The sequence below is a fragment of the Choloepus didactylus genome, chromosome 4 (assembly GCF_015220235.1).
Source record: "Choloepus didactylus isolate mChoDid1 chromosome 4, mChoDid1.pri, whole genome shotgun sequence".
Lineage (NCBI taxonomy): Eukaryota > Metazoa > Chordata > Mammalia > Pilosa > Megalonychidae > Choloepus > Choloepus didactylus.
This window is the reverse complement of record NC_051310.1, coordinates 81,005,856-81,033,181: the sequence shown is the minus strand read 5'-3', so window position 1 is coordinate 81,033,181 and position 27,326 is coordinate 81,005,856. Positions and strand designations below refer to the sequence as shown.

Below are 27,326 nucleotides of genomic sequence, written 5' to 3'. Positions count from 1 at the left end.
ATGCTCCTGTTCTACCAGGTGGGGGTGCGGAGTTACTTGTCATAATGTCTGGGAGAGCTACAGGCAGTAAATGCTAAGATCAGAGCCCAGAGGTGCTAAATGTCCCATCCTGCCACATGCAGGACAGGTGGAAGCAGCCTTCAGCTCTGCTGAGAGCCCCACATCATAACAAATTACTTCCCTGAAGGCCTGCCTCAGGCTCTTGTGCTCCCCGAGACCTTCTCCTGAGGTTCCCTCTGCCTGGCACCTTTCCCCAGCTTCTTCATCTGGCTAACCCCCATCTATCTGCTAGAACTCAGATGAATCCCCTTAGGGAGCTAGTCCCAACCTGGAGGCTGGGGCAGACAGGGCTCTGGGATTACCCCCACCTCATCAGGAGTGGCTGCGTGGGGCATTTTCCATACCAGGAAGAAATGGTGGCTCCCACCAGCCCCTAGCCACAGTGTGAGCTCCCCAAGGGCAGGGTCTGTGCCTGCAGAAGACCCCTGTGAGTGGAAAGGAGACCCAGAGTGTTGGGTTTTCAGGAAGTCCTCTGTACCCGTCAACTGACAGGAGTCCACCTGCTTTCTCCAGGAGCTCTCCAAGCTGGGCCTGGGAATTGACGCTCAGGTGGAGCTGCAGACTTTCCAGCTGCCCGTGGATTACAGGGAGGTGAAGCAGAAGATCACCAGGATCTGGGAAGATCTTCAACCACAAGTAAAGGACGGCTGGGGAGGCAGTGAACCCCCATGACCCTGATTCTAGGGTTAGATGGCAGAAGTGCACCCTACCCCCACATGCCACCAATAATGTACTGAGGTTAGAGCTGATTATAAGACTCCCTCCTGGTCTGTTTCCAAAAAGTTTAAGTTGAAATAAAGAGTAAGTCTTGGGAGAAAATTCTGGAGCAAGGAGGAAAAGAAATGGAAGCATTATTCCCAGCCCGGGCCTCAAAGATAGTTTCCACCCACCAGGCCCCTGGTCTTGGGTTCAGGCCACGCCCATGGGTGGCAGATTGGCTGTGAGGTGGGGCAGGAGGCAAGGACTTCCTGGGCCCAGAGAGCCAGATGGGATGGGGCCCATGCTGGTACACCCACCCTATTTTATCTTCTGAACACAGTTATCACATTTAAAAAGAAACTGATACAAACATGCGAAAACCACGAGGCCCAGATGATGAGGGCAATAAAACATATACCGCCAAGCCATTAAGACAATGCCCCAAATGTTCTGATACAATAAGCAACAGCTATGTTTCAAAAAGGACAAATAATCAGCTCAAATAAATTCTAACAAGATTTCATTAGGCGGTTACTAACCTGCTTTATTAAAGTTTCATTTAAAGACGATGTCAGATTCCATCGAAATGCTAAGCTTCTAAGCTTCTCCGGTGGTAGTCACAGATACCGCTCTCCCACCCCCCCACCCCCCCAAAAAAGCGAATATACTTGCATGCGAGAATACTTTGAAATATAAACGTACTTAAATGGAGCGCGAGTATCCAGCCAGCTTAAAGAGAGGCCAACTGGTTTCCCTTCCAGCCGCGTTAGGGGCAACCGGCTGGGGGTGCGGGGGCTTTCCTGGTGGAGCTGGCGGGTGGGACGTCTCTCACCTCGAGCTGGGCCTCCCACGCCTGGGCCCTCCTGCGACCTTGGTGACCAGGGCCGGCCTCGGTATCCCGGTATCTGTCGTGCCGTCGCGTGTGTTTTAACAGCTCGTCGTGCACGTGGGCGTGGACTCCTCCGTCAAGGCCATCTTCCTGGAGCAGTGCGGCAAGAACCGAGGCTACCAGGGCGCTGACATCCGGGGCTTCCGGCCGGAGGGCGGTGTCTGCGTGCCGGGTGGCCCGGAAGTGATCACGTCCGGGGTCAGCCTGAGGGCCGTGTGTCGGCGCGTTGCGGTTAACGCCGTCGAGGTGGCCTATTCGCGCGATGCGGGCAGGTAGGCTCTGTGGTGTCGGGTCACTGAGCAGGTAGGGGTGGAGGAATGACCTCTTAAGTCCTCTAATCTAAGGGGCCGTCCTGTGCCGTCCAGTTGGGCACGTGGGCACACCGGGTCACCCTACGCCGCTGCCCGCTGATGCTGCCCTGCAGAGGGCACGGAGCTCACACCCCCACCCCCAGTCTCCCAGCCCTTCTGTCACCGGCCTTGGGTGCAGAAACAGAGAAGCCTAAGAAGGCATTTTTTTTAAATCTTTTTTTTTTAATTAAATTCAGTTTTATTGAGATGTAGTCACATACCATACAATCATCCATGGTGTACAATCAACCATTCATAGTCCATCATATAGTTATGCATTTATCACCCCAATCTATTTTTTTAACTCTTCATTTTATTGAGATATATTCACATACCAGGCAGTCATACATAACAAATTGTACATTCGATTGTTCACAGTACCATTACATAGTTGTACATTCATCACCTAAATCAATCCCTGACACCTTCATTAGCACACACACAAAAATAACAATAATAATAATTAAAGTGAAAAAGAACAATTGAAGTAAAAAAGAACACTGGGTGCCTTTGTCTGTTTGTTTGTTTGTTTCCTTCCCCTATTTTTCTACTCATCCATCCATAAACTAGACAAAGTGGAGTATGGTCCTTATGGCTCTCCCAATCCCATTGTCACCCCTCATAAGCTACATTTTTATACAACTGTCTTCGAGATTCATGGGTTCTGGGTTGTAGTTTGATAGTTTCAGGTATCCACCACCAGCTACCCCAATTCTTTAGAACCTAAAAAGGGTTGTCTAAATTGTGCGTAAGAGTGCCCACCAGAGTGACCTCTCGGCTCCTTTTGGAATCTCTCTGCCACTGAAGCTTATATCATTTCCTTTCACATCCCCCTTTTGGTCAAGAAAATGTTCTCCGTCCCACGATGCCAGGTCTACATTCCTCCCCGGGAGTCATATTCCACGTTGCCAGGGAGATTCACTCCCCTGGGTGTCTGATCCCACATAGGGGTGAGGGCAGTGATTTCACCTTTCAAGTTGGCTTAGCCAGAGAGAGAGGGCCACATCTGAGCAACAAAGAGGCATTCGGGAGAAGGCTCTTAGGCACAGTTATAGGGAGGCCTAGCCTCTCCTTTGCAGCAACTGTCTTCCTAAGGGTAAAACCTATGGTAGAGGGCTCAACCCATCAAACCACCAGTCCCCTATATCTGTGGTCATGTTAGCAACCATCGAGGTGGGGTAGGCGAATACCCCTGCATTCTCCACAGGCTCCTCAAGGGGGCACTACATCTTTTTTTCCTTGTTTTACTTTTTTTTTTAAAATTTCCCTTCTTTTTTAAATCAACTGTATGAAAAAAAAAGTTAAAAAGAAAGCAAACATACAATAAAAGAACATTTCAAAGAGACCATAACAAGGGAGTAAGAAAAAGACAACTAACCTAAGATAACTGCTTAACTTCCAACATGTTCCTACTTTACCCCAAGAAAGTTACCTAATATAGCAACATTTCTGTGAACTTGTTCCTACTATATCCATCAGAAATTAACAGACCATAGTCATTCCTGGGCATCCCCAGAACGTTAAATAGCTTATCTGTTCTTCTTGGATTATTGTTCCCCCTTCTTTAATTGCTCTCTATTGCTAGTTCCCCTACATTCTACATTATAAACCATTTGTTTTACATTTTTCAAAGTTCACATTAGTGGTAGCATATAATATTTCTCTTTTTGTGCCTGGCTTATTTCGCTCAGCATTATGTCTTCAAGGTTCATCCATATTGTCATATGTTTCACGAGATCGTTCCTTCTTACTGCCGCGTAGTATTCCATCGTGTGTATATACCACATTTTATTTATCCACTCATCTGTTGAAGGACATTTGGGTTGTTTCCATCTCTTGGCAATTGTGAATAATGCTGCTATGAACATTGGCGTGCAGATATCTGTTCGTGTCACTGCTTTCCGATCTTCCGGGTATATACCGAGGAGTGCAATCGCTGGATCGAATGGTAGCTCTATATCTAGTTTTCTAAGGAACTGCCAGACTGACTTCCAGAGTGGCTGAACCATTATACAGTCCCACCAACAATGAATAAGAGTTCCAATTTCTCCACATCCCCTCCAGCATTTGTAGTTTCCTGTTTGTTTAATGGCAGCCATTCTAACCGGTGTTAGATGGTATCTCATTGTGGTCTTAATTTGCATCTCTCTAATAGCTAGTGAAGCTGAACATTTTTTCATGTGTTTCTTGGCCATTTGTATTTCCTCTTCAGAGAACTGTCTTTTCATATCTTTTGCCCATTTTATAATTGGGCTGTCTGTACTATTGTCATTGAGTTGTAGGATTTCTTTATATATGCAAGATATCAGTCTTTTGTCAGGTACATGGTTTCCAAAAATTTTTTCCCATTGAGTTGGCTGCCTCTTTACCTTTTTGAGAAATTCCTTTGAGGTGCAGAAACTTCTAAGCTTGAGGAGTTCCCATTTATCTATTTTCTCTTTTGTTGCTTGTGCTTTGGGTGTAAAGTCTAGGAAGTGGCCGCCTAATACAAGGTCTTGAAGATGTTTTCCTACATTATCTTCTAGAAGTTTTATGGTACTTTCTTTTATACTGAGATCTTTGGTCCATTTTGAGTTAATTTTTGTGTAGGGGGTGAGGTAGGGGTCCTCTTTCATTCTTTTGGATATGGATATCCAACTCTCCCAGCCCCATTTGTTGAAAAGACCATTATGACTCAGTTCAGTGACTTTGGGGGCCTTATCAAAGATCAGTCGGCCATAGATCTGAGGGTCTATCTCCGAATTCTCAATTCGATTCCATTGATCTATATGTCTATCTTTGTGCCAGTACCATGCTGTTTTGGCAACTGTGGCTTTATAAGAAGCTTCAAAGTCAGGGAGTGTAAGTCCTCCCACTTCGTTTTTCTTTTTTAGAGTGTCTTTAGCAATTCGAGGCATCTTCCCTTTCCAAATAAATTGGATAACTAGCTTTTCCAAGTCTGCAAAGTAGGTTGTTGGAATTTTGATTGGGATTGCACTGAATCTGTAGATGAGTTTGGGTAGAATTGACATCTTAATGACATTTAGCCTTCCTATCCATGAACATGGAATATTTTTCCATCTTTTAAGGTCCCCTTCTATTTCTTTTAGTAGAGTTATGTAGTTTTCTTTGTATAGGTCTTTTACATCTTTGGTTAAGTTGATTCCTAGGTACTTGATTTTTTTAGTTGCTATTGAAAATGGTATCTTTTTCTTGAGTGTCTCTTCAGTTTGTTCATTTCTAGCATATAGAAACATTACTGACTTATGTGCATTAACCTTGTATCCCGCTACTTTGCTAAATTTGTTTATTAGCTCTAGTAGCTGTATCGTCGATTTCTCAGGGTTTTCCAGATATAAGATCATGTCATCTGCAAACAATGACAGTTTTACTTCTTCTTTTCCAATTTGGATGCCTTTTATTTCTTTGTCTTGCCGGATTGCCCTGGCTAGCACTTCCAGCACAATGTTGAATAGCAGTGGTGATAGCGGGCATCCTTGTCTTGCTCCTGATCTTAGGGGGAAGGCTTTCAGTCTTTCACCATTGAGTACTATGCTGGCTGTGGGTTTTTCATGTATGCTCTTTATCATATTGAGGAAGTTTCCTTCAATTCCTACCTTTTGAAGTGTTTTTATCAAAAAGGGAGATTGGATTTTGTCAAATGCTTTTTCAGCATCTATTGAGATGATCATTTGATTTTTCCCTTTCTAATTTTTAATGTGTTGTAATACATTGATTGATTTTCTTATGTTGAACCATCCTTGCATGCCTGGAATGAACCCCACTTGGTCATGGTGTATGATTTTTTTAATGTGTCTTTAGATTTGATTTGCAAGTATTTTGTTGAGGATTTTTGTATCTATATTCATTAGGGAGATTGGCCAGTAGTTTTCCTTTTTTGTAGCATCTTTGCCTGGTTTTGGTATTAGATTGATGTTAGCTTCATAAAATGAGTTAGGTAGTGTTCCATTTTCTTCAATGTTTTGAAACAGTTTGCGTATGATTGGTGTCAGTTCTTTCTGGAAAGTTTGGTGGAATTCCCCTGTGAAGCCATCTGGCCCTGGGCATTTATTTGTGGGAAGATTTTTGATGACTGATTGGATCTCTTTGCTTGTGATGGGTTGATTGAGGTCTTCTGTGTCTTCTCTGGTCAGTCTAGGTTGTTCATGTTTCCAGGAAATTGTCCATTTCCTCTGCATTATCTAGTTTGTTGCCATACAGTTGTTCATAGTATCCTCTTATAATTTTTTTAATTTCTTCAGGATCTGCAGTTATGTCACCTTTTTCATTCATTATTTTGTTTATATGGGTCTTCTCTCTTTCTGATTTTGTGAGTCTAGTTAGGGGCTTGTCAATCTTGTTGATCTTCTCAAAGAACCAACTTTTGGTGATACTTATCCTCTCTATTGTTTTTTTGTTCTCTATGTCATTTATTTCTGCTTTAATCCTTGTTATTTCTTTTCTTGTACTTGGTTTAGGATTGGTTTGCTGTTCATTTTCTAGCTTCTTCAGTTGATCCATTAGTTCTTTGATTTTGGCTCTTTCTTCCTTTTTAATATATGCGTTTAGTGCTATAAATTTCCCCCTCAGCACCGCTTTTGCTGCATCCCATAGGTTTTGGTATGTTGTGTTCTCATTTTCATTCGTCTCTCTATATTTAGCAATTTCTCTTGCTATTTCTTCTTTAACCTACTGATTGTTTAGGAGTATGTTGTTTAACCTCCAGGTATTTGTGAATTTTCTAAGTCTCTGATGGTTATTGACTTCTAATTGTATTCCATTGTGGTCAGAGAATGTGCTTTGAATAATTTCAATCTTTTAAATTTATTGACGCTTGTTTTATGTCCCAGCATATGATCTATTCTGGAGAAAGTTCCGTGAGCACTAGAAAAGTATGTGTATCCTGGTGATTTGGGATGTAACGTTCTGTACATATATACAGAACGTTATACGCCCTGTATATGGGGCGTGTTTCTGGGCAGTCAGGGAGGGGGGGTGGCTCTAACAATCAATTCTAATTCATTTATCAGATTGTGTAGGTTTTCAATTTCCTTATTGGTCTTCTGCCTGGTTGATCTATCTATAGGAGAGAGTGATGTGTTGAAGTCTCCCATAATTATTGTGGAAACATCAATTGCTTCCTTTAGTTTTGCCAGTGTTTCTCTCAAGTATTTTGTGGCATCTTGATTGGGTGCATAGACATTTATGCTTGTTATTTCTTCTTGTTGAATTGCCCCTTTTATTAGTATGTAGTGGCCTTCTTTGTCTCTCAAAACATCCCTGCATTTAAAGTCTATTTTATCTGAGATTAATATTGCTACACCTGCTTTCTTTTGGCTGTAGCTTGCATGAAATATTTTTTTCCATCGTTTCACTTTCAATTTCTTTGTGTCCCTGTGTCTAAGATGAGTCTCTTGTATCTAACATATTGATGGTTCATTTTTTTTTATCCATTCTGTGAATCTATATCTTTTAATTGGGGAGTTTAATCCATTTACATTCAACGTTATAACCGTGAAGGCATTTCTTGAATCAGCCATCTTATCCTTTGGTTTATGTTTGTCATATATATTTTTCCCCTCTCTCTATTAATATCCTTTATTGTACCCATACCGAATCTCTTTAGTACTGAACCTTTCTCCAAGTCTCTCTGTCCTTTCTTTGTTTCTCTGTCTGTAGGGCTACCTTGAGTATCTCCAGTAGGGCAGGTCTCTTGTTAGCAAATTCTCTCAGCATTTGTTTGTCTGTGAAAAATTTAAGCTCTCCCTCAAATTTGAAGGAGAGCTTTGCTGGATAAAGTATTCTTGGTTGGAAATTTTTCTCACTCAGAATTTTAAATATATCGTGCCACTGCCTTCTTGCCTCCATGGTGGCTGCTGAGTAGTCACTACTTAGTCTTATGCTTTTTCCTTTGTATGTGGTGAATTGCTTTTCTCTTGCTGCTTTCAGAACTTGCTCCTTCTCTTCCGTGTTTGACAGTGTGATCAGAAAATGTCTCGGAGTGGGTTTATTTGGATTTATTCTATTTGGAGTTTGCTGAGCATTTATGATTTGTGTATTTATGTTGTTTAGAAGATTTGGGAAGTTTTCCCCAACAATTTCTTTGAATACTCTTCCTAGACCTTTACCCTTCTCTTCCCCTTCTGGAACACCAATGAGTCTTATATTCGGACGTTTTATATTATCATATCCCTGAGGTCCGTTTCGATTTTTTCAATTTTTTTCCCCATTCTTTCTTTTATGCTTTCATTTTCCATTCTGTCATCTTCCAGGTCACTGACTCGTTGTTCAGCTTCCTCTAGTCTTGTACTATGAGTGTCCAGAATCTTTTTAATTTGGTCAACAGTGTCTTTAATTTCCATAAGATCATCTATTTTTTTATTTAGTCTTGCAATGTCTTCTTTATGCTCTTCTAGGGTCTTCTTGATATCCTTTGTATCCCGTACTATGGTCTCATTGTTTGTCTTTAGTTCTTTGAGTAGCTGCTGTAGGTGCTGTGTCTCTTCTGATCTTTTGATTTGGGTGCTTGGGCTTGGGTTATCCATATCGTCTGGTTTTTTTCATATGCTTTATAATTTTCTGTTGTTTTTGGCCTCTTGGCATTTGCTGAACTTGATAGGGTTCTTTTAGGATGTGTAGACCAATTGAAGTCCTTACCTCTAATTTATCAGATCTACAGCTTCGTGGAGTACACTCCTCTAACTAACCAGCAGGTGGCGTCCACGAGCCACCTGTTCTCCACAAGCCAGTTCTCCCCTGCTTTGCCTTTGTGGTGAGTGGGGGAGTGAGTCTTGTGGGGTCCAATTGGTGTACCAAACTTGCGTGTGTAGTTGGTGTTGCCCGCCCTGTATATGGGGCGTGTTTCTGGGCAGTCAGGGAGGGGTGGTGGCTCTAACAATCAAATTTCCCTGGTGATCCTGGAGTTTTAAAACTGCTGCAATAGTCTAATCCTTCAGTTCAGTCCTGCCACAGTTTGTCTCTGCCACTGACCCACAAGTCCTTGGTATTGGCGTATGGCTCCTGAGACTTGCAAGTGGGTCCCTCTTCCAGGCCATGCACCCTCTGGTCCTCTGTTGAGGGATGACTGTGCTATGTCACAGGTGAGTGCCGTCCCCCAAGGGCAGTTCTGGGCTGCTGGGCTGTGTAGGGAGGCTCCCAGTCTGCTGAAATGATGGCTGAATGGGGCTTTGTTAGTTCACACTGCTCCACCTTCCCAACTCTGGGACAATCAGCTGAGGTTGCAGGGAAGGCTAATGTCCACGCCCAGTTTTGTGGTGTGTGCCTGTTATTTGAAGCACTTCCGTCACACTGGGTTGTCTGGGGCAGCTCTGGGCTATGGGGCTGGCGATGGGCAGGAGTGTTTCCTGTCCCCCAGGATGATGGCTGTGAGCGGACACCCCCCTTTTCTTGGGAAGTTGTGGTGTTTAGTGAATTTTCTCAGCCACTGGATTCTTGCCTTTTGTCTCAGAGCTCTCTTAGTTCTGCTCTTGTCTTGACCTGCCCAAATTGCAAGTCTTTGAAGCTTTCTGTATTGGGCTTCTTAGAGTAATTGTTTTAGAAAAAGAAAAAAGGATTAAAAAAAAAAAAAAAAAGGGCCCTCCTCACAGATCTAATGGGTTATTGAAATGCTAAGAGACAAAGCAATTAGGGCCATTAAGGAAAGGTCCACAGGGCAGAGAGATCAGCTTTCCTTTGGGATTTGCATATGAGCCTCAGGGCCTGAGTTCTGCCCTTCCCCTTTCTATGTTCACCAGAACTCCAAAAATCCTCCGCTTTTATTTTGGAGGTTTTCGTGCTGTTTTTTTTCTATGCCTGTCTCCTTTCTGCTGGGCTGGCTGCTCTCAGATTCTCTGGTGTCTGGTCTCAGTCTATCTATGGTTGGAATTTGGATCAGTAGAATGAGTTTCCCATAAGGGCTGCCACTGCAGTTCTCCCTTCTCCTTCCCGGAGCTGACAGCCCCTCCTCCCACGGGACTGAGCCTGGCAGGGAGGGGTGTGGGTCCCCTGGCCACAAAAACTTACAGGTTTCGCTGATCTCAGCAGTTTGACGTGTTCATGAGTGTTGTATGAAGTATGCCCAAAGTCAGATTGCTCTGTGGTGTCCAGTCCACGCAGTTCCTGGCTTTCTATCTACTTTCCTGGAGGAGTAACTAAAACATACAGCTCACCAGTCTGCCATCTTGCCCCGCCTCCCCAATCTAGTTTTGAACATTTTCCTTATACCAGAAAGAATAAGAATAAAAAATAAAAGTAAAAAAGAACACCTAAATCATCCCCCCTCCCACCCTGTTTTTCATTTAGTTTTTGTCCCCATTTTTCTACTCATCCATCCATACACGGCATAAAGGGAGTGTGATCCACAAGGTTTTCACAATCACACTGTCACCCCTTGTAATCTACATTGCTATATAATCATCTTCAAGAGCCAAGGCTACTGTGTTGGAGTTTGATAGTTTCAGGTATTTACTTCTGGCTATTCCAATGCATTATAACCTAAAGGGAAGGCATATTTTGAAAGCCACTTGTATTTTGTGTATTTTTTTCTTTAACCCACGCTGTGGGTTAGCTTTGTTGATTTAGCCTGGGATAGAGATAAATTTCTCTCTCTCCAAATACTGACCCCCAATAGGCAATTTCTCCTCTCCCAAATGAATGAATGAATGAACAATGAGTCAATGAACCAGAGAGGGATACACTGGGATAAAGGTGTTTTGGACTCGTTGGCTGAAAATCTAATCCTTTCCTTGACTTGGCCAGTTGTTGGTCATGAGACCACAAGCCTTTCTCTTCCTGGCTCATTCCCAGCACCATGTTCTTTCTGAAGCAGAACAACTAAATTTAGTCACATGACACCCCGTCTCCCCTCCTATTCCTTCCTCTCTCCTGACGCTTTGCTTATGTCCCACTGCCGTATCTGCCTACAGTTTAGTTTGATGGTAGAGGCTAGTCAGAGGAGTAATGTGGCATTTCATGTGGTTGCAGATACGTCTGCGATTATACCTACTACCTGTCTCTGCTCCATGGAAATGGGTGTGCAGTGCTCATCCACGTCCCTCCGTTATCACCTTGGCTCCCAGCCAGCCTGTTGGGAAAAGCCTTGCAAGTCCTCATCCAGGAGCTGCTGGAGGAGAGTGGGAAAGCCGGAGCTCCCAGGCTGGCTGGCAGAAAATTCAAGCCCTGTGCCTCAAGCCAAGGGGAAGCAACCAAGGCGCAGATCCTTCAGGGGAATTAAATGTTTCATGCCGGTGTGTTGAGTTCAACTATGCTCTGAGAGGCTTTTTAAAAAATTGCTTCAAAACAGTTTACACAGAGAGAAAAAAATCTAAATTAGCCCAGCAGAATCACGAAGGATCATTTTATTGTCAGAAGAAGGAAGAGCACTCTAAAAGGCAGTCCTTTCACAAGGAATTAACTAGCTTCCGTTCTGATTTTCACAACAATAAAATGAAATCCTAGAAATTTTTTTTCTCCTAAAAGATGACACAGTGGGCCTTTGTGATCCTGCCCAGATTGCTTGGACCACACAGCTGTTCTGGAGAGGCCTGTGTGACGGGTGGATCCATCGCCTGACTGGCCCGGGGAAACACAGGCGTAGCCACCCCTTGGAGTGCCCATTCATGGCCTCCAGGCCCCGGGCCCAGGTCCCATTGGCAGCTTTTTTTTTTTTAATTTTTTTTTTTTTATTAAATTCAGTTTTATTGAAATACATTCACACACCATACAGTCATCCATGGTATACAATCCACTGTCCACAATATGATAGCATAGTTATGCGTTCATCACCACAATCTATCTCTGAACATTTTCCTTACATCAGAAAGAACCAGAACAAGAATAAAAAATAAAAGTGAAAAAAGAACACCCAAATCATCCCCCCATCCCACCCCATTTGTCTTTTAGTTTTTATCCCCATTTTTCTACTCATCCATACACTAGATAAAGGGGGTGTGATCCACAAGGTCTTCACAATCACACTGTCACCCCTTGTAATCTACATTATTATATAATTGCCTTCAGGAGTCCAGACTGTTGGGTTGAAGTTTGGTAGTTTCAGGTATTTACTTCTAGCTATTCCAATACATTAAAACCTAAGAGGCTTTATCTATATAGTGCATAAGAATGTCCACCAGAGTGACCTCTCGACTCCATTTGAAATCTCTCAGCCACTGAAACTATTTCGTCTCATTTTGCATCCCCCTTTTGGTCAAGAAGATACACTCAGTCCCACGATGCCGGGTCCACATTCATCCCCGGGAGTCATATTCTGCATTGCCCAGGAGATTTACACCCCTGGGAGTCGGGTCCCTCGTAGGGGGGAGGGCAGTTAGTTCACCTGTCGAGATGGCTCAGTTAGAGGGAGAGAGGGCCACATCTGTGCAACAAAGAGGTACTCAGGGGGAGACTCTTAGGTACCATTACATGCAAGTTTAGACTCTCCTTTGTGGTAATGACTTCATAAGGGCAAGTCCCATGCTCAAGGGCTCAGCACATCAAACCGCCAGTCCCAATGTTTGTGACAACATCAACACCAGTCCAGGTGAGGATGTCCATGGGCAGCTTTTGAGTCACCGGGTCTCTAGCGTGTTTTTTAGTTTTTCCATTTTTTTTTCCATTTTTTTTAAAAATTCAGTTTTATTGAGGTATGTTCAGATACCATACAGTCATCCATGGTATACAATCAGCTGTTCACAGTGCTGTCATATAGTTGTGCATTCATCACCGCAATCTATTTTTGAACATTTTTTACACTAGAAAGAATAAGAATAAAAAATAAAAGTAAAAAAGAACACCCAAGTCACCCCTCCCTCCCACCCTATTTTTCATTTAGTTTTTGTCCCTATTTTTCTACTCATCCATCCATACGCCAGAAAAATGGAGCATGATCCACAAAGGTTTCACAATCATATTGTTACCCCTTGTAAGCTACATTGTTATAAAATCGTCTTCAAGCGTCAAGGCTACTGTGTTGGAGTTTGATAGTTTCAGGTGTTTACATCTAGCTATTCCAATACATTAAAACCTAAACATGGTTATTTATATAGTGCATGAGAGTGCCCACGAGAGTGATCTCTCAACTCCATTTGAAATCTCTTAAGTCACTGAAACTTTGTTTCATTTCGCATCCCCTTTTTTGGCCAAGATGTTCTTAATGCCACAATGCTAGGGCCAAGCGCATTCCCGGGAGTCATATCCTGCGTTGCCAGGGAGATTTACACTCCTGGGAGTCAGGTCCCACGTAGGGGGGAGGGCAGTGAGTTCATCTGCCCTGTTGGCTTAGTCTAGCTTTTGGTTTTAAAGCAAAAGTGTATGGTTAAAGGCTGAGCTGAGCTGCTCTTCCATGGTCAGTATTTTCCCTAACTTTTTAGAAACAGAGTCCCCCTTTTCATCTTTCATTTTGCCTCTGTGATACTATTCTAGGTCTTGTGCCAAGCACCTCACAGCAAGTTTTTATTTGTACAGTATTTCCTGGGGGCAAAATCCCATTGGGATCCCACTTGGAAACAATGTTTCGAGGAGGATGGGGTGAAGATGGTTACACTCTGGCAAATTTCTTGTTACTTCTGTGAGCTCACAACCATCATTTTCTTACTTAGTTACATTTTAAAAAGCATAACCATTTAGTGCACAGGTTCATTCATTGTAACAAAAACATTTGCAATGGAAATTTCTCTGCTTGAGTTTGAATTTCTTTGCTCGGTCTCCAGCACAACTTGTGCATTTGGAATACATGTTATAGGATCCCCTTTGCAAATGAAACCAGGTGATTCAACGTAAAACAGCTCAAAGTTGCACTGTAGATCAGAGCCAGCAGGTGGGGTGGGATGGTGCTGGCCAATATGCGCAGATGATGCCATATAGTTGATAGGTGTGGGGATCCTTCTGTATTTGTAGGCAATCAGCTGCTGTTTGTAGGAATTGCTCCTCCTTCTGACTGAACAGCCCCCCCCCCCACACACACACACAACTTCCTCCTTCTAGCTCCTGTCCAAGGACATTGGAAAGCAGGGACCTCCGGAACCGAGTTGCAGTGTTAGTTCAGATTGCTTGGCACCATGCCATACACATTAAAAAAAAAAAAGATATTATTGGACTGAGAGTCCCAGAGCTCCACCTTGATGAACTTCCCCATTCATTTCTCCCTCTGTGGGCTCTGAGGCTCCTCTAGGCAGAACCGCAGGAGGCCCCATTCACATCTTGGCCTGTGTAAATGGTGGCACCCCCTGGCACTGTGCAGTTGTACCTGGTCACATTAGTTTATACCTAGCAGTTCCAAGACAGTGTGAAAATGGCAAGCATAAGACCTGGTACTGGAAGCAAGGCTGGAGTCCTGAGGTGGTCATTTAATAGCTGGGCATGTCTGTGTTTACTCATCTACAAAACAGTAAAAATCCTTCCTTTGTAGGATTGTTGAACATTTGGTAAGGGAACAAACTTGGAAGTCCTTTAGTGATGATAGAACACTACAAAATGCACACCTTGCAGAGTGTAGATGTGTAACTGGATCTGTGAGGGTAAAGAAGGAACTACCGCTGCTGGGTCTGTGATCTTAAGAAGTGCACTGCAAAGTGGGGAGAGGTGTCTAATGCTTGTGAAGCCTGCATGTTCAGAAGGAATTGCTGCACCTTCTAGGTGAACAGGGCAAGTGAAGGATGCAACGTGGCAACCTGGAAGTGCGGCATCAACCTGTCCAGGAAAGCGGTGAGTTGCACTGGCTTCCAGGTGCTCACCCTGCTAGCAGCCCAGAAATCCTGGCCTTAAGAAATGAACTTTCCTTTAGTCAGTGATCATCTCTCTAGTCAAGAACCCTGAGTGCCAGGTACCTGGTGACAGTGGGGAGCAAAAACCCTGGGGTTCCAGGGGTCTCAAGGCCTTTTGCTTTTAGGTCTAAACAAGGAGCCCAGGCCTTGGATTTACTCCTACTGCCTACATTTTGCTGTTTCACCCTTCCTCCAATGTCCTGATTGTTAACGGCGCCTAATTTCCCATGATTCTAGTTCAGTGAAATGATCAGCTTGTCCTCCAGATTAGTATCTGTGCATCTTTGATCTGTTTCTAGAACTTTTACAGCTTGCTTCCTTTGAGCATACATTTCCTAGCATAACCATTTCTCCTGGCAGAGATGATGCCTGGATTGTAAGGTCCATTGGGCAGGCAGAGATGGCTTCATCACCGACTAGAAAACAACCATCTTCAAACACCTCCAGGAAGCCACATCCTGCATTTGGCTTATTCAGCTCTGCACCGAGTGCAGAGGGTATGTCTGCGTACTGCACCCTCTGAGGTGCAACAGCTTTTAGGTACCAAAAGGGAAATGGAAATGTTAAGAGTTTAAGGCCTTTGCTTCAGAGCCACCTGGATCAAACCTGCCTGGCTGACTTTTGTCAGTGGAAGGTACAGGAAAATAGTCTACAAATCAGTCAAAAATGAAGTACAGATTTCAGTATTTTATGTATTCAAATTTTCTTCCAGCTGATTTAATGGAGTGAGAAACAGAATAGCTCTCCCGTCTTCACCAGCAATTTGCATGCTGAGAAGGTTCGGCTGTCAGAAATCAGGCAAAGCCTTCGCACAGAACACTTCCAAGCGACATGTGTGAACACACATGCCACACAGAGCCCAGCTTCTTCCTAAGTGTGATGATTCTTCCACAAGGGGGTGGGGGTGGGGGACAAAACCAGAGACCCAAAAGGCATACAGAATTCTTTTATTTAACTTAAACCATGTAGTACTTTAACTACTAGAAAAAAGCAGAGTAAGAGAAACTAAAGTTGCCTTAGCTTCAGCCATTCAAAATAGACAAAGTTTCTTTTTTTCCCTCATAATGTAAAGAATCCAGAATATATCGCAATAACAGGAATAAATTCTTACAACAGAATATACAAAAACATTTTGAAATTTTTTTCATCTACTGATTTTTTTTATATAAACACAGGATTTTTTTAGGAATAATTTATACACAGAAAGTCATTTTATGTAACAAATTGGCCATGTTATTACCTCTTTTTTTAACTTTTTTTTAAAAAACTTTTTTTAAAGAAGAAACTCAGAAAATGCATTATTTGTGATGCATCCATTCCATCGCGCCTTCTGGTTTGATTTTTGTCCCAGAGGTAGACAAACTCTGGCAATCTTCTCACCTCAACCTCACTGGCTTAGAAAGCAGACAGGTGTTTTCACCAGGCATTTATTCCACCTGTGGATGTGTCTATGCAACACCAAACAACAGAATGAAAAGCTAACCAAAAAAACCCAAATTGTTTCTGGACTTTTCTGCTATGTAGTGCATCCAGATGTTTCCAACATTGAGAATTTTGTGGAGTTGTGTAGACATGGCAAATCATCCATCGAGAGCTAGAGGAAATGGAGTCAAGCTTTTTTTCTTTTTTTAAAATTTTCGGTAGCTTTTATTAAAAAGAACTTTTTTTTTTAAACTGGAAAAATGTATCTTCGGTGTCCCGCCTTAAATAAAAATAAATAGGGTCCCTTTCTCGTTATAATAAAGCATTAATTGTGATATGAGGCAAGTACGCAAATGGCCTGGGTGCACCAGAGTTACCACCTTTTGTGTGATAAATCTGTATGCTGTGATCATCATGAAAACCATCAGCTGTGCAATCAAGTCCTTCCATTTCTATGGCATAGCAAACAATTACAACAAGCAAACCAACCAAGCCAGATGCCGAATAGTGCTGTGTGCAGGGCTGGGCTACAACACCTCTGCTGTTTCCGTGACCAGTGAGGTTTTTCAGTCTGTTAAAGTAGCTACACTCCAAAGGGAAATGACCAGTAAAAGATGATCCCTTTCCCAACCAGATGGTTCTGGAAGACCAAGATACTGAAGATACAGAACTACTTCTTAAATCATCATCCTTCGTTTGTTATAAACTAGGGCACAAAGCATGGGGAGAAGGAGGTGAACCACCGCTTGGGTCAGGGAAAGATTTTTTTTTTTTGGCATATTGTAAAGCTAGCTAGTAAACAGTGTCCTAAAAAAAAAAAAAAGAATGGATCACAACTCACATTTGCACACAGAGAAAAAAAGTGTTTTTAAATTATTTTCGGCAATTATAAACTACAAACATTTTATAAAATTATTCTATGTTCTTACAAAAATGCAATGAAACATTTAATTAGTTCTTGTAAACCAGATCTTCGTCAACTGACTACCCGTAATCTACTGGACTTAAGAGCCCTATTGAAAATGCTAATGAGTGACTAAAAATGTTTACCAAAACGATGCGGACACACAAACGTGGACATACAAATGAGTGATCATTATATTTTGCAGAAACGAAACAAAACCCTAAAGTCATGCCCCAGAACTGACGACTAACAAGTGTGATATAGCTCGCATTCTTGAACAATTTGACTTAACTCCTCAATAAGAGTTTCCAAAGTAGAATGTTAGGTTTATTTGTTGAAATCGAATGCCCACGATGACTGTTGAGCCTTGATGTGGTCTGATACCTTCAGAAACCATCAGTTCCAAATAGGGCCCACACCTCTTCCAAGCCCTGTACCCTTCTGCTTGCAATTCTTCTGTTCCTGTGATGCCACGATCCCTGTCCCAACAGCTTCCTACTGCCTGATCATGCCACCATCAAGGAGGGTCCATCTGCTTTTTCTCCAAATGACTGCCTAGACTTATAAGCTGGAGGCCAAAAAGCAATCACCTGGCTTGTCCATGGTCTGTATCTTCAGCATCTCTGGCAACAGAGGTTCAATCTAAAATAACATCCTCTCTTGAAGTTCTCATCTGTACCACCAACTACTTCAGAGTGGAGTACAAAAGTTTGACTTTTTTTCACTGGTTCTTAAGGAGTGGATCTCTGGTCCATAGCTCCCAACACTGCTTAGCCCAGGAAATGAAGACCGCTGACAAACACAAAAGTAACATTAACTAAAGAACAAACCCAAAACTTTAAATGCATTACAGGTACTACTGGAATGGGCCAAGGCATACCATGGAGTGTTACTGTCAACTGGAGGGTGCCATTGTTTTGGAAAGGAAGGGTCATCAACACTGTCTGGCCACCCTGGGGAAACCCAACAGTGACAGCTGAGGACCTTGGACCGAGCATCCTAGCCTTCTCACTGATCTGAGCTCAGTGCCACATTGCCATAGCAGTGGCCTGCATCAGGTACAGCCACCTGCAGAGAGAGGTGGGCTGCCAAGGAAGAGGCTTTGGTGGAACAAACTGGCCTAGAGTTTGGCATCATACTTGGCTTATAAATCTGTTATTCCAACTGAAACGCACCACTTCTTACCAAGCATTCTGCCATTTGGTAGTTCCACAGTAACAGCTTTTCTAGTTGACTAAAGCCATTTTCCTACCGTTGAAATGTTTTTCAGAGTCATAAGAAACAGGCTGGAAGGAGAAGCCAGTGCTAGCCACAAACACTGTCTTGCACCCTCCGAGGAGGAAGCTCATCTCAACTGTGTGTCCCACGTCAGCATCCTGACATCACACAAAGACCTGGGCTGGGCTGGGTTCAGGCAGCTGAAGTTCAATGGTATCTCCAGGATAAACGAGCTCCTGCTGCCTCAGGGAAGGGCTGTGTGTGGTAACGTTTTAGTGCTCACATCAATTCAATGATGTGCCTCAGTGGTTCATGTTATCTCAAGCAGTGTGATCTGCTGTCAGAAAGAGGCTGTGTGGAAGATGCCACAACTCAGATTTACAAAATTATTTGGAGCATACAAAAGAGAAAAATCAAGAAGAGGTGGGGAAAGTAGCATAAAATTCAGCTAGAACTGTGAATAGATGATGCCTTGGTAAAGTCAAGATGGGTGGTTGGTCCAGTAAAATGACTGCACCATCACACAAGCAAAATTTTCTCTTTTATTTGTTTCTGAAGCATTTGTTACGATGGGCACTACACTCTTTAGTGTTTTCTTTCTACTTAAAGAAAAACCACCTACGGAGAACAAAAACAAAATGAAACCAACAACTTGGACAGTATAAAACAAAACCCTTATAACCAGCTGAATGATCTGTAGAAATCCAGTTGTGGAAACCGGGAGGTTTGTGCAAAAGAGAGGAGAGGTCTCACTATTCCAGGGGGTCACCTACAGTGTGGAAGAAGAAAACCCTGATCAAACGATATTTCTCAATCATCTTATGATCCCAGGGGACGTGGGAAAGAAGGGTAGTGTTCTTGCAGGAGAGAAAATGCTCCTGAGCTTAACTGCAGGACTGGAATTTTAAAGGCGCCATCCATGCTTTGGGAAAGGCACCCACCACGTTTCCCAGATAAAATCACCAGTGCCTGTAAGAGCAGCTGCTGGAATCAAGGATCGCACCTTCCACCCCTGTGAGCAGCAGGACGACCAGACGGGAGGGCGCAGCACCGCGGAGAGAAGGGCAGCTCAGCGCTGGCCACCAGCCCTTTCCATCCAGAGGGTTTGGTACGTCTTTGTTTTCCCCTGGGGAGGAGGAGGTGAGGGTGAAGTTGAGAGAACCGTCTGGAGAGGGAGAAGGGGCCTTTAACTCCCCAGTACATTCTGTATCAACAGGCTGTTCCATTAGGAACCTCTGCAGTCTCGATCAGAAAGGCGGACAGGCGGGCAAGCTCTCAAACTGGGAACGTGGCTGCACCGCAGAATTTAACCAGCGCAGCAGCCGCGGTGCAGGCCCCAGCTCAGGGCTGCACAAATAGCAGCTGAGAGGAGGAAACCCCAGACACTGCACATCTGCGTTGGGGATTCTCCCAGAGACTGCTTGCCACTCTCCGCACCCCTTCCTGTCCTCAAAACCTGGGAAACAACTGCTCTTTCAATGATGAAGTCTGTTCATCATTCGGTCTGCATAGCTTGTTTCAAAGACAGCCCGGGACAGCCACGTGGCCTCCTTGCTGCATGCCACCATGGTCCCCTCACAGCAGAGGGCAGGGAGCCCTGGGAGTCTACAGCCCGCTGGGCTGGGGAGGAGGGAAACCCTAATACCTCCAAAGCCAAGGTGGGAAAAAAAAAGGAATGAAAGCAACACAAAACAAGACATCTCAGAAAAAGGCAAGCCATTAGGAAATGAGCAGAGAAGAGTTAGCATTGCTTTGACCCCGGAATGCAGACTGGCCTCTCCCCTGCATCACCTGGTGTGTGTGGCCTGTGGTGTGGATGAGGTTACCAGTATCAACGGAGTATTGTCAGGTGCTGAGAAATGTGAGATGTATTCTTTTTTATATATACACATATAAAAAATAAGAGTGAGGTAGATAAATGTTTGGAAAAAAATCAAAACAACTGTCCTGTCTTACACACAAACATACACACGCAAACCCTTTTCTCAGTATTTAAATTCATAATGGGGCGTCTCTACAGTGATTGAAACTGGTATCACAAAATAAATTAAAAGAAAACTACATATAATACCTTCTTTCTGAACTTTTTTCTTTTTCTTTTTTTTTTTAAGGGGGAAATCTATGGGGCAGAGGCTAGAGAAAATAGTGGGACTGAAACTACTGACAAGCAGAAAACCACTACAAACTTTCTTTTTTGTGTTTAATCTCCAGTCACGACTAGCAATCATCATATTTTCACTTTCTCCTTACTCATAATTTAAACATTTCCATCCCAGAAGCAACTCTTGTGCTGTCATCGCTCTGGTGAGAAGTGCTAAAATCTAAACAAAACCAAACCCCCAGACCCCGAGGACTTGCATTCCTGGCCAAGGACGAGTGTGGCACTAGGGCGCTGGGCCTCTGGGAGCCAGAAGGCGCCTGGCCACGCTGGTGCCCGTCCTGCCCGACCTGGCCCTCGGCTGGCCGACCTGGAGGTGGGCTTACTAAGCCCCCTGAGGACGCCGGTCCTGGGCCAGCTCGGAGCCCAGGGTCCAGCTCCCTGCCAGCGCAAAGGGAGTACCTTGGGATTTTCTGACTCTAAAAGGTAGGTCGGTCTGGCGAGGTTGGTGGCGAGAGACCACAGAGGGGCAGGCTGGCCCCTGCTCTGCTGCACCCTTGGACTCAGCAGCTTGTGTTTTTTTTTTTGTCTTTTGTGTTTTTTGTTTTTTTTTTAATGGGATGGAAGGATTAAATATCCATTTTAAAAAAATAGCAACCCAAATGCCTAGTGTCTGCAGTGAAAACTGCTGTTGTACCCAAGAATTAAAAATATATATATATATTTATATGTGTCACAACCAAAACAAAGGCCAAGGGAAAGAGAAGGTGAGACTCTTCAACAATGGTGAATAGAAACACTGAATGAGGATGTGCGAAATATTTAACCTTTTTTTCTGACCTGAGTTTGTATCATGTCGTGCACTGTAACAGACTCAATGCTGTGTGAGAGCAGGTGGAGGAAAGGAGAGTGGCCAGCCAGGCCCGGGGCCCTCCGGGGGGCAGGCATGTCTCCCTTCACCTCCTTCCCTCTCCAGCCTCGTGCCCACAGAGCCCATGGGTTAGAGGACAACTAATGGGGTGATGGGGGTGGGGAGGGGAGGATGTATTTATAAAAAGGCATCAAACAGTTCATGGCAAATTATGTTATAGAAGTATCAGTTACTGGGAAAAGAGGAAGAAAGTTACACACTCTAGTACAAAGCATAAGAAGTTTCTTGGAGTGAGCAGAAAGGGAAGAAGGGTAGACCTGAAGGTTTTCATAGATTAAATCCACAAAGATAAAGAACAAAAAAATAGCAGCTTTTTTTTTTTTCTGTACAGACGTATAGATGAATATCTGAACCGTAAAAAAGTTATAAAAGTGACATTAAAGACGATGTGTATGCAAATGTTTCATGGTCTAACATAGAACTGTAAGACCCATGAAGAAGTCCTAGTAACAGAGAAAATGTCAACAAAGCTTAGAATGCTTGAATCCATGTACTGCTTTTCTTCTTATTGTGGTGGTGGTGCCTGAATCTCTTTCCTTGCAAACCTGCATGACCGGTCGGGCTGAGTCCCTGGGAGTCCCTTCCCATTTGCGTCCTCGGGGGCGGGAGGGGGGCTGGGGCAGAGGGGACTGGCATGTGGCTGGCCTTTGCTCAACGCCTGCATCTCAGGCTCCCGACAGGGCCCGCTTTCTCCAGAATTCTTGAGCCAGCGGGTGGGAGTGGGGAAGTGGGGCAGGGAAGCTGGTTCAGCTTCTCCCCATTGTCACTGAGAGAAAGTCCCATTTTGTCCAGTTCCCCCAAATGATAATCTAGTCAAAAGCAATTAGATCTTTGTGAACATGAGACTTCAAAAGAACACCAGTGAATGATCAGATGGCGTGCATCACCAACATTTCTCTTAAATGGAGTAACTAAACACCATGCTCTCTCCATGCCTCTGGAAATAAGAAAATAAGTGCAGGGATCATGAGGGCAAAGGTTCAGGGTTTTGGCAAAATTTGGCAGCATTAAAATGGTAACGAACTTGGATGAGTGATGGCCCTTTCAAAATTTCATCTGTCCCTAGAAAGGTCAAAGATAAGGTTAAAAAATCCAAGTCTCAACTGGCTGTTATAAAGACCTACAGTGTCAGGCAGGTACTTCTAGGTGTAACGTGGATCCCCCTGGACAGCTGTTTCCTGGATCTGATAAAAAGGGCTTTGCGGCTGGACTGGTGGCCAATGTTTTTCCATTATGAAGCAGAGAAAGAGAAATGTGTTAGAGAGAGAAGATAGAGAGAGGGAAAAGGAGTGAGGAGAATCGATTCTCATGTGTTCTGTTGCTAGTTAAGTGTTGTCATTAAGGTTCTTAAAGGCCCATGTCAGTTGAAGGGTTTGGTTAGGGAAATAAAAAGCTGCTTGCATATTGAAAAAAGGAACATCCCAAATGTGTTTACTGACGAGAAGCCGTCTCCCGGGGGCAGCAATGGCGGTTCTGAAGATCCACTGAGGTACAGGAGGCGTTTGAATATATTGTGAAAACTCTCCCCCCCCCACCCCCACCCCGCCGCTGAATGTGCACACACGTTACTGTTTGCACGGGATGCGGGATCCGAGGATCAGCAGGTCGAAGACTGGGGCAGAGGCAAGGCCCGCTCGTTCTTGCGTCCCCCGTTCATGTGCGCGTAAGGCTGTCTCTCATCGAAGCTGGCTCGGAGAACCAGCACACCAGGGCCTGGGCCGTTCTCGGCCTTGTGTCCTGAGTGTCTGTCGGGCAGCGGCAGGGAGGACGAGGAGGCAGATGGGTCCAGGGGGACGCTCTCCATGTTCTCCGGTTCTAGGTCCAGCTCCTCGGGTTCAGGGGGCTTGTTCTCCTCGCTGTAGTAGAAGGAGACCTCCCGGAAGCCGAGCTCCATCTCGTCTTTGATGCTACTGATGATCTCCAGGAAGGAAGGCCTCATCTTGGGGTTGTACTGCCAGCACATGCGCATCAGTTCAAACCTGAGGTGAAGACAGACAGAAGATGGGCCCAGACTGGAAGATGGCAAAGCCGCTCCCCGGGCCACCTGCTGTGGTTCCCTGCCTGACATGCATACAGCGAGAGCGCTGGAATTAGCTCTGTCACCTCTCTGTTAAGTCTCTGGCTCTCTATCCTGATGGCCCAAGTAGCCTCCAGCTTCTGTCTTACATTCGTTCTGTCCCATTCACTTCATAGAGAGCCCAGGACCCACCAGAAATCCCACTCTCTCACTTCCTGAGGACAAGTCTCAGTTCACACAGAATCCACCATTACATGTATTATTTATGACAGTATTAAGAAATAAAAATAACTAGCTTTCTCTTTGAAGCATCTTTTGCAGCCACTGATACAAATATTATTTTAAGAATCAGAATGTAGGAAACCCCAGGGTTCTCACTAACAAGGCTAACGAGAGATCACAGCTTTCCTGACAGTGGTCTCTCTTTCAGTCCCACCTATACTATTTCTAAGCTTCCTTCTGGCAGCAGGGGTACCATTGGCAGAGAACTTGAGAAAGCAGACATTATGAAGTGGCATGGTTGCAAACAGGAGTTCACAGTCCACGTTGCCTGTCTCGACATAGCCCCTGAGGGCTAAGGCTGCTGGCTGCACGCCCCCAGCACAGAACCCCAGGCCTCTCGTCCACTGATGCTAATGGTTAAGAGTCCTAACGCAGACCTGAAGCCAGATTCCAACAAGCCAGTGATGGGGAACAGTGGGGAACAGTCCTCTACACATGCCAGTGACAGATAAGAGGCCAGAGCCCGAAGCTGGTGCTACGCCTCAGTCTCACCACCCAGGCCAGGCCGCGCTCAGGCAGCTCACCTCTGGGCAGCCCTCACAGGGGCACGTGGGCCAGGAGGGAGTCTTCCGGCCACGGGACTGCGCCCCTCGTGAGAGCAGGAGGCCAAGCGTGGAAGAAGAGAGGAGGAAGGCTGTTGAGAGTGTGGCCAGCGGCCCTGACCCAGGAGAGGCCTGGGCTTTGATGAGAGTTCTGAAGGGTTGCGAGAGGAAGGAAGCTTCTCATTAACCCAGAACACAGAAAGACCAGCTAATCAGACTTTTGAGGCAAAAAGGAAGGTGAACAAGCAAACATCCAGGCTGGCCATGGAGCACAGAGGAAGCTGTGGTTTCAGGGAGGGACCAGCCAGTGGCCCTCTCTCGTGTGAGCTGAAAACCAAAGAGCCTTCCCTTCCACCTCTGTTCTCAACAGGAAATTTTAGTCTTTGTTTTGTTTTAAAAATTCTGGCTAAAGAGACACTTTTCAATAAAAATGGCCAAATGGAACGCCCCATGTGCAGGAAGCTCTAAGCCCCCAAACTGGCATCACACTGATCCCCTGACCACGAGACCTCCTGCTCACATTCCAAGGTGGGGAATGTGATGTGACAGAGGCCACTGGGAATGGAAGCTGGCCTGGAAACAGGAACACTCCTACGTCGACCGACCACACTCCCATGGAAGACGTGGGGAGGGGCCAGGTATGGCCAGATGGAGGAGCACCTAACCTCAAGGGGAGGTGGGAATGGGGATGTGGGAGATCCACCCAGAATTCCATGTTCTAAAGTAGGGGTCGGGCCAAGACCATCTCACCGCCTGTTTTTGTATATCAACTTTTGGGGGGACAGAGCCAAAACAAATTTGTTTACATACCATCGATGACTGTTTTCTTGCCACCAGGGCCAAACAAGCAGCTGCAACAGAGACCCTATGGCCTGGCCGATGAGCCTGAGATATTTACTCTCTGGCCCTTTACAGAAAAAGTTTGCTGGCCCCTTCTCTAGAGGTAAAAGAAGTCAAAACGCAAAGGCTGACTAGTTTTATTTCCCTCCAACTACACTACCTACACCTACAGCACAACTGCTAGCAACAGGGGTGGGAGCGAACACTCGTTAACTGTAGCGGGAGCTGGTACTTCCTCCGTCAGGCAGGGAGTGCTTCGTGTGTGAACAACTTCAGTCCTCACAAATCTGTGAAGTGGGTGCTCTTATCACGCCAGTTTTAGAGATGAGGAAACGAAGGCATCAAGAGATCAAATAATTTATCCAAGGTTACAAAACTAGTGAGGGCTGGAGCCTAAGAACAATGTGGCTCCATTTTCTACACTTTGACTGCCATCTACCCCAGAAAATAAAATTTCTCTCGATGTAAACAAGAAACCCTGAACCCACCAGGAGTCCGGGGTTTGCACTGATAAATCAGCAGCTAGTTTGTCACATCCCCTCTGGTCAGCTGGTAAACAAGCCTGCCTTCCCATCCCCTCCCCCATCGCTTCCTAATTAAAAGGACGAAAAACCATTTTTGTTAAACGGGCCATAAATACATGAATTCCATCTCTATTGCTCTGCTGCGATTTCCTCTCTGGCTGACTGACTTAGCCCTGAATAGTAGCTCAGGCAGGGCCAAGACCATGTGATGTACCCTGGCCCTGTGCCCCCGTGGCCAGGGGCACTGAGGAGGTGCCCCCAGCAGGGCAGTGAGGCAGTGACATCAGCACAAACCAGTCATGTGACGCCGCTTTTAAACCATTCCAGATTCACGGCCCTTCCAGTGCTTCCCATAAAAGGAAGTTTGTTTTACTCTGTGGGATTCAAGACCTTGTTTATACTATCTCAAAAGAAAACTTTCCAGTAGACTCTGGAAGGATTTACGACCTGATAAAACTCTTTAAAAAAGCACACTTTTTAAGCTCTGCCGAGCCCTGAGCCCTTTCCACACTAGACAGAAGTGGTCTCTTACCAGACTGTTCCCTGGATTTAGGGGAACGTGCACACAGTCTTTCACCTGGGGCAGGAACAAGAAGTTGGAGAACTCCTGCTCCAACTGTGAAGTGTCCTAATGTGAGACTTCTGTGACCTCAGGAGGCTGGTGATGGTCAGGGGTGACTGGAAAGGGGGACAACTGCACGCCCCCCCCCCCCATCCAAAACACGCAGCAGTGCCTCCATATTCACACACTGCTTGCCCTGTGCTCTCTGCTGCTCTGGTGAACTGGACAAGTTGTGATCTGTGTCAAGATGTCCACAAGCTAGGATGCACCTGGGAGGCTCAGGGTGAGAGCACTGCCACAGCCAAGCATGAGCACAGCTTCCATCCAAGTGATGACACCCCCAGAATGAGACCTGATTCCAGAAAGGACCTGACGGGGCCACGTGGGCTCTGCCCCCACAGCCTCCTGGCAGCTTGAATAGCTGGGGTCTTCTTCTAGACCACTTCTCAGCCAGTAATGGCAGCAGGCAGCAGAGCCTTCCTGACCCCTACTCTGCATTGCCCTCTCTCTGGGCAGTGTTGGACTGCAGGCCTGTTTCCCATGGGAAAGCCCATCCAAGGGCTCGCTGGGCAGAAGCGGCCATTCCTGCCTGTTTGGACTCTACCCAATCACTTGATTCCTGCAGAACCAGCCAGGAATCCCAGCAACGTGGGGGTTTTAATCAGCCACAGGAGAAACCATGTTTTGAGAGCTACAAAGACTATCAGATTCTTCTGAGTTTGTTTCAGGCTTGTCTATGAGCTGATGTCTCTTTGGGCTTAAAAAAAAAAAAAAAAAAAAGGGCCACTCTTTCCTGAGCCCTGCATCCTGAAGACTTCCCTGGTGAGAGTCATGTGGAGCTGTGGCAGTGTGACCAGCAGAACAACTGGCTTCTCTGCAGAGTCTGTAGGGCTTAGTTCACACCTCAGCTCCAGCCCTTATCCCACAGCATTAAAGCCAGTTCTTTTTATGTCACCGCCAGACTTTGTGACAGCTGGGACCACTCCTTACTCATCTTCATGACTTTAGCAGTAAACATGTACCCCTGAGGGCTCAACAGCACCTGTGGTGTAAGCGTCGCGATCTGAGTGTAAGAGAGGGTCAAGGATGGGCTTTGTCATCAGGTTAAATACTGGCTCCACCAGTAAACCACAGCCTGAATCTGATCTTATGATATGTGCTAAATTAATTCAAACTGAGTCATGGCAATGAAGCTCATAGATCTGAATACTCTGTGGCTTGGACTATGGAGCTTTTGATCTAAAGCCTGGA

General features: G+C 45.0%; 2 protein-coding genes across 4 annotated transcripts in view; one reads left to right on the top strand and one right to left on the bottom strand.

The window, feature by feature from the left end:
- PGPEP1L (pyroglutamyl-peptidase I like) lies at positions 1-21,381 on the top strand. Its single transcript, XM_037835062.1, is given in 8 exon segments — positions 1-18; positions 574-696; positions 1,694-1,920; positions 10,960-11,107; positions 11,109-11,222; positions 14,608-14,676; positions 20,691-20,863; positions 21,354-21,381. Coding segments are annotated over 8 exon segments (900 nt in total).
- IGF1R (insulin like growth factor 1 receptor) overlaps positions 15,668-27,326 on the bottom strand; it is a 342,034-nt gene continuing 330,375 nt past the window's right edge. For 2 of the 3 annotated variants that reach the window (XM_037832933.1, XM_037832934.1), the window contains one exon: positions 22,906-23,287. In XM_037832933.1, the coding sequence (XP_037688861.1) occupies positions 22,906-23,287 (382 nt within the window). Of the gene's footprint in view, positions 23,288-27,326 lie in introns of all 3 variants that reach the window. The other variant, XM_037832932.1, reaches the window with a different exon arrangement.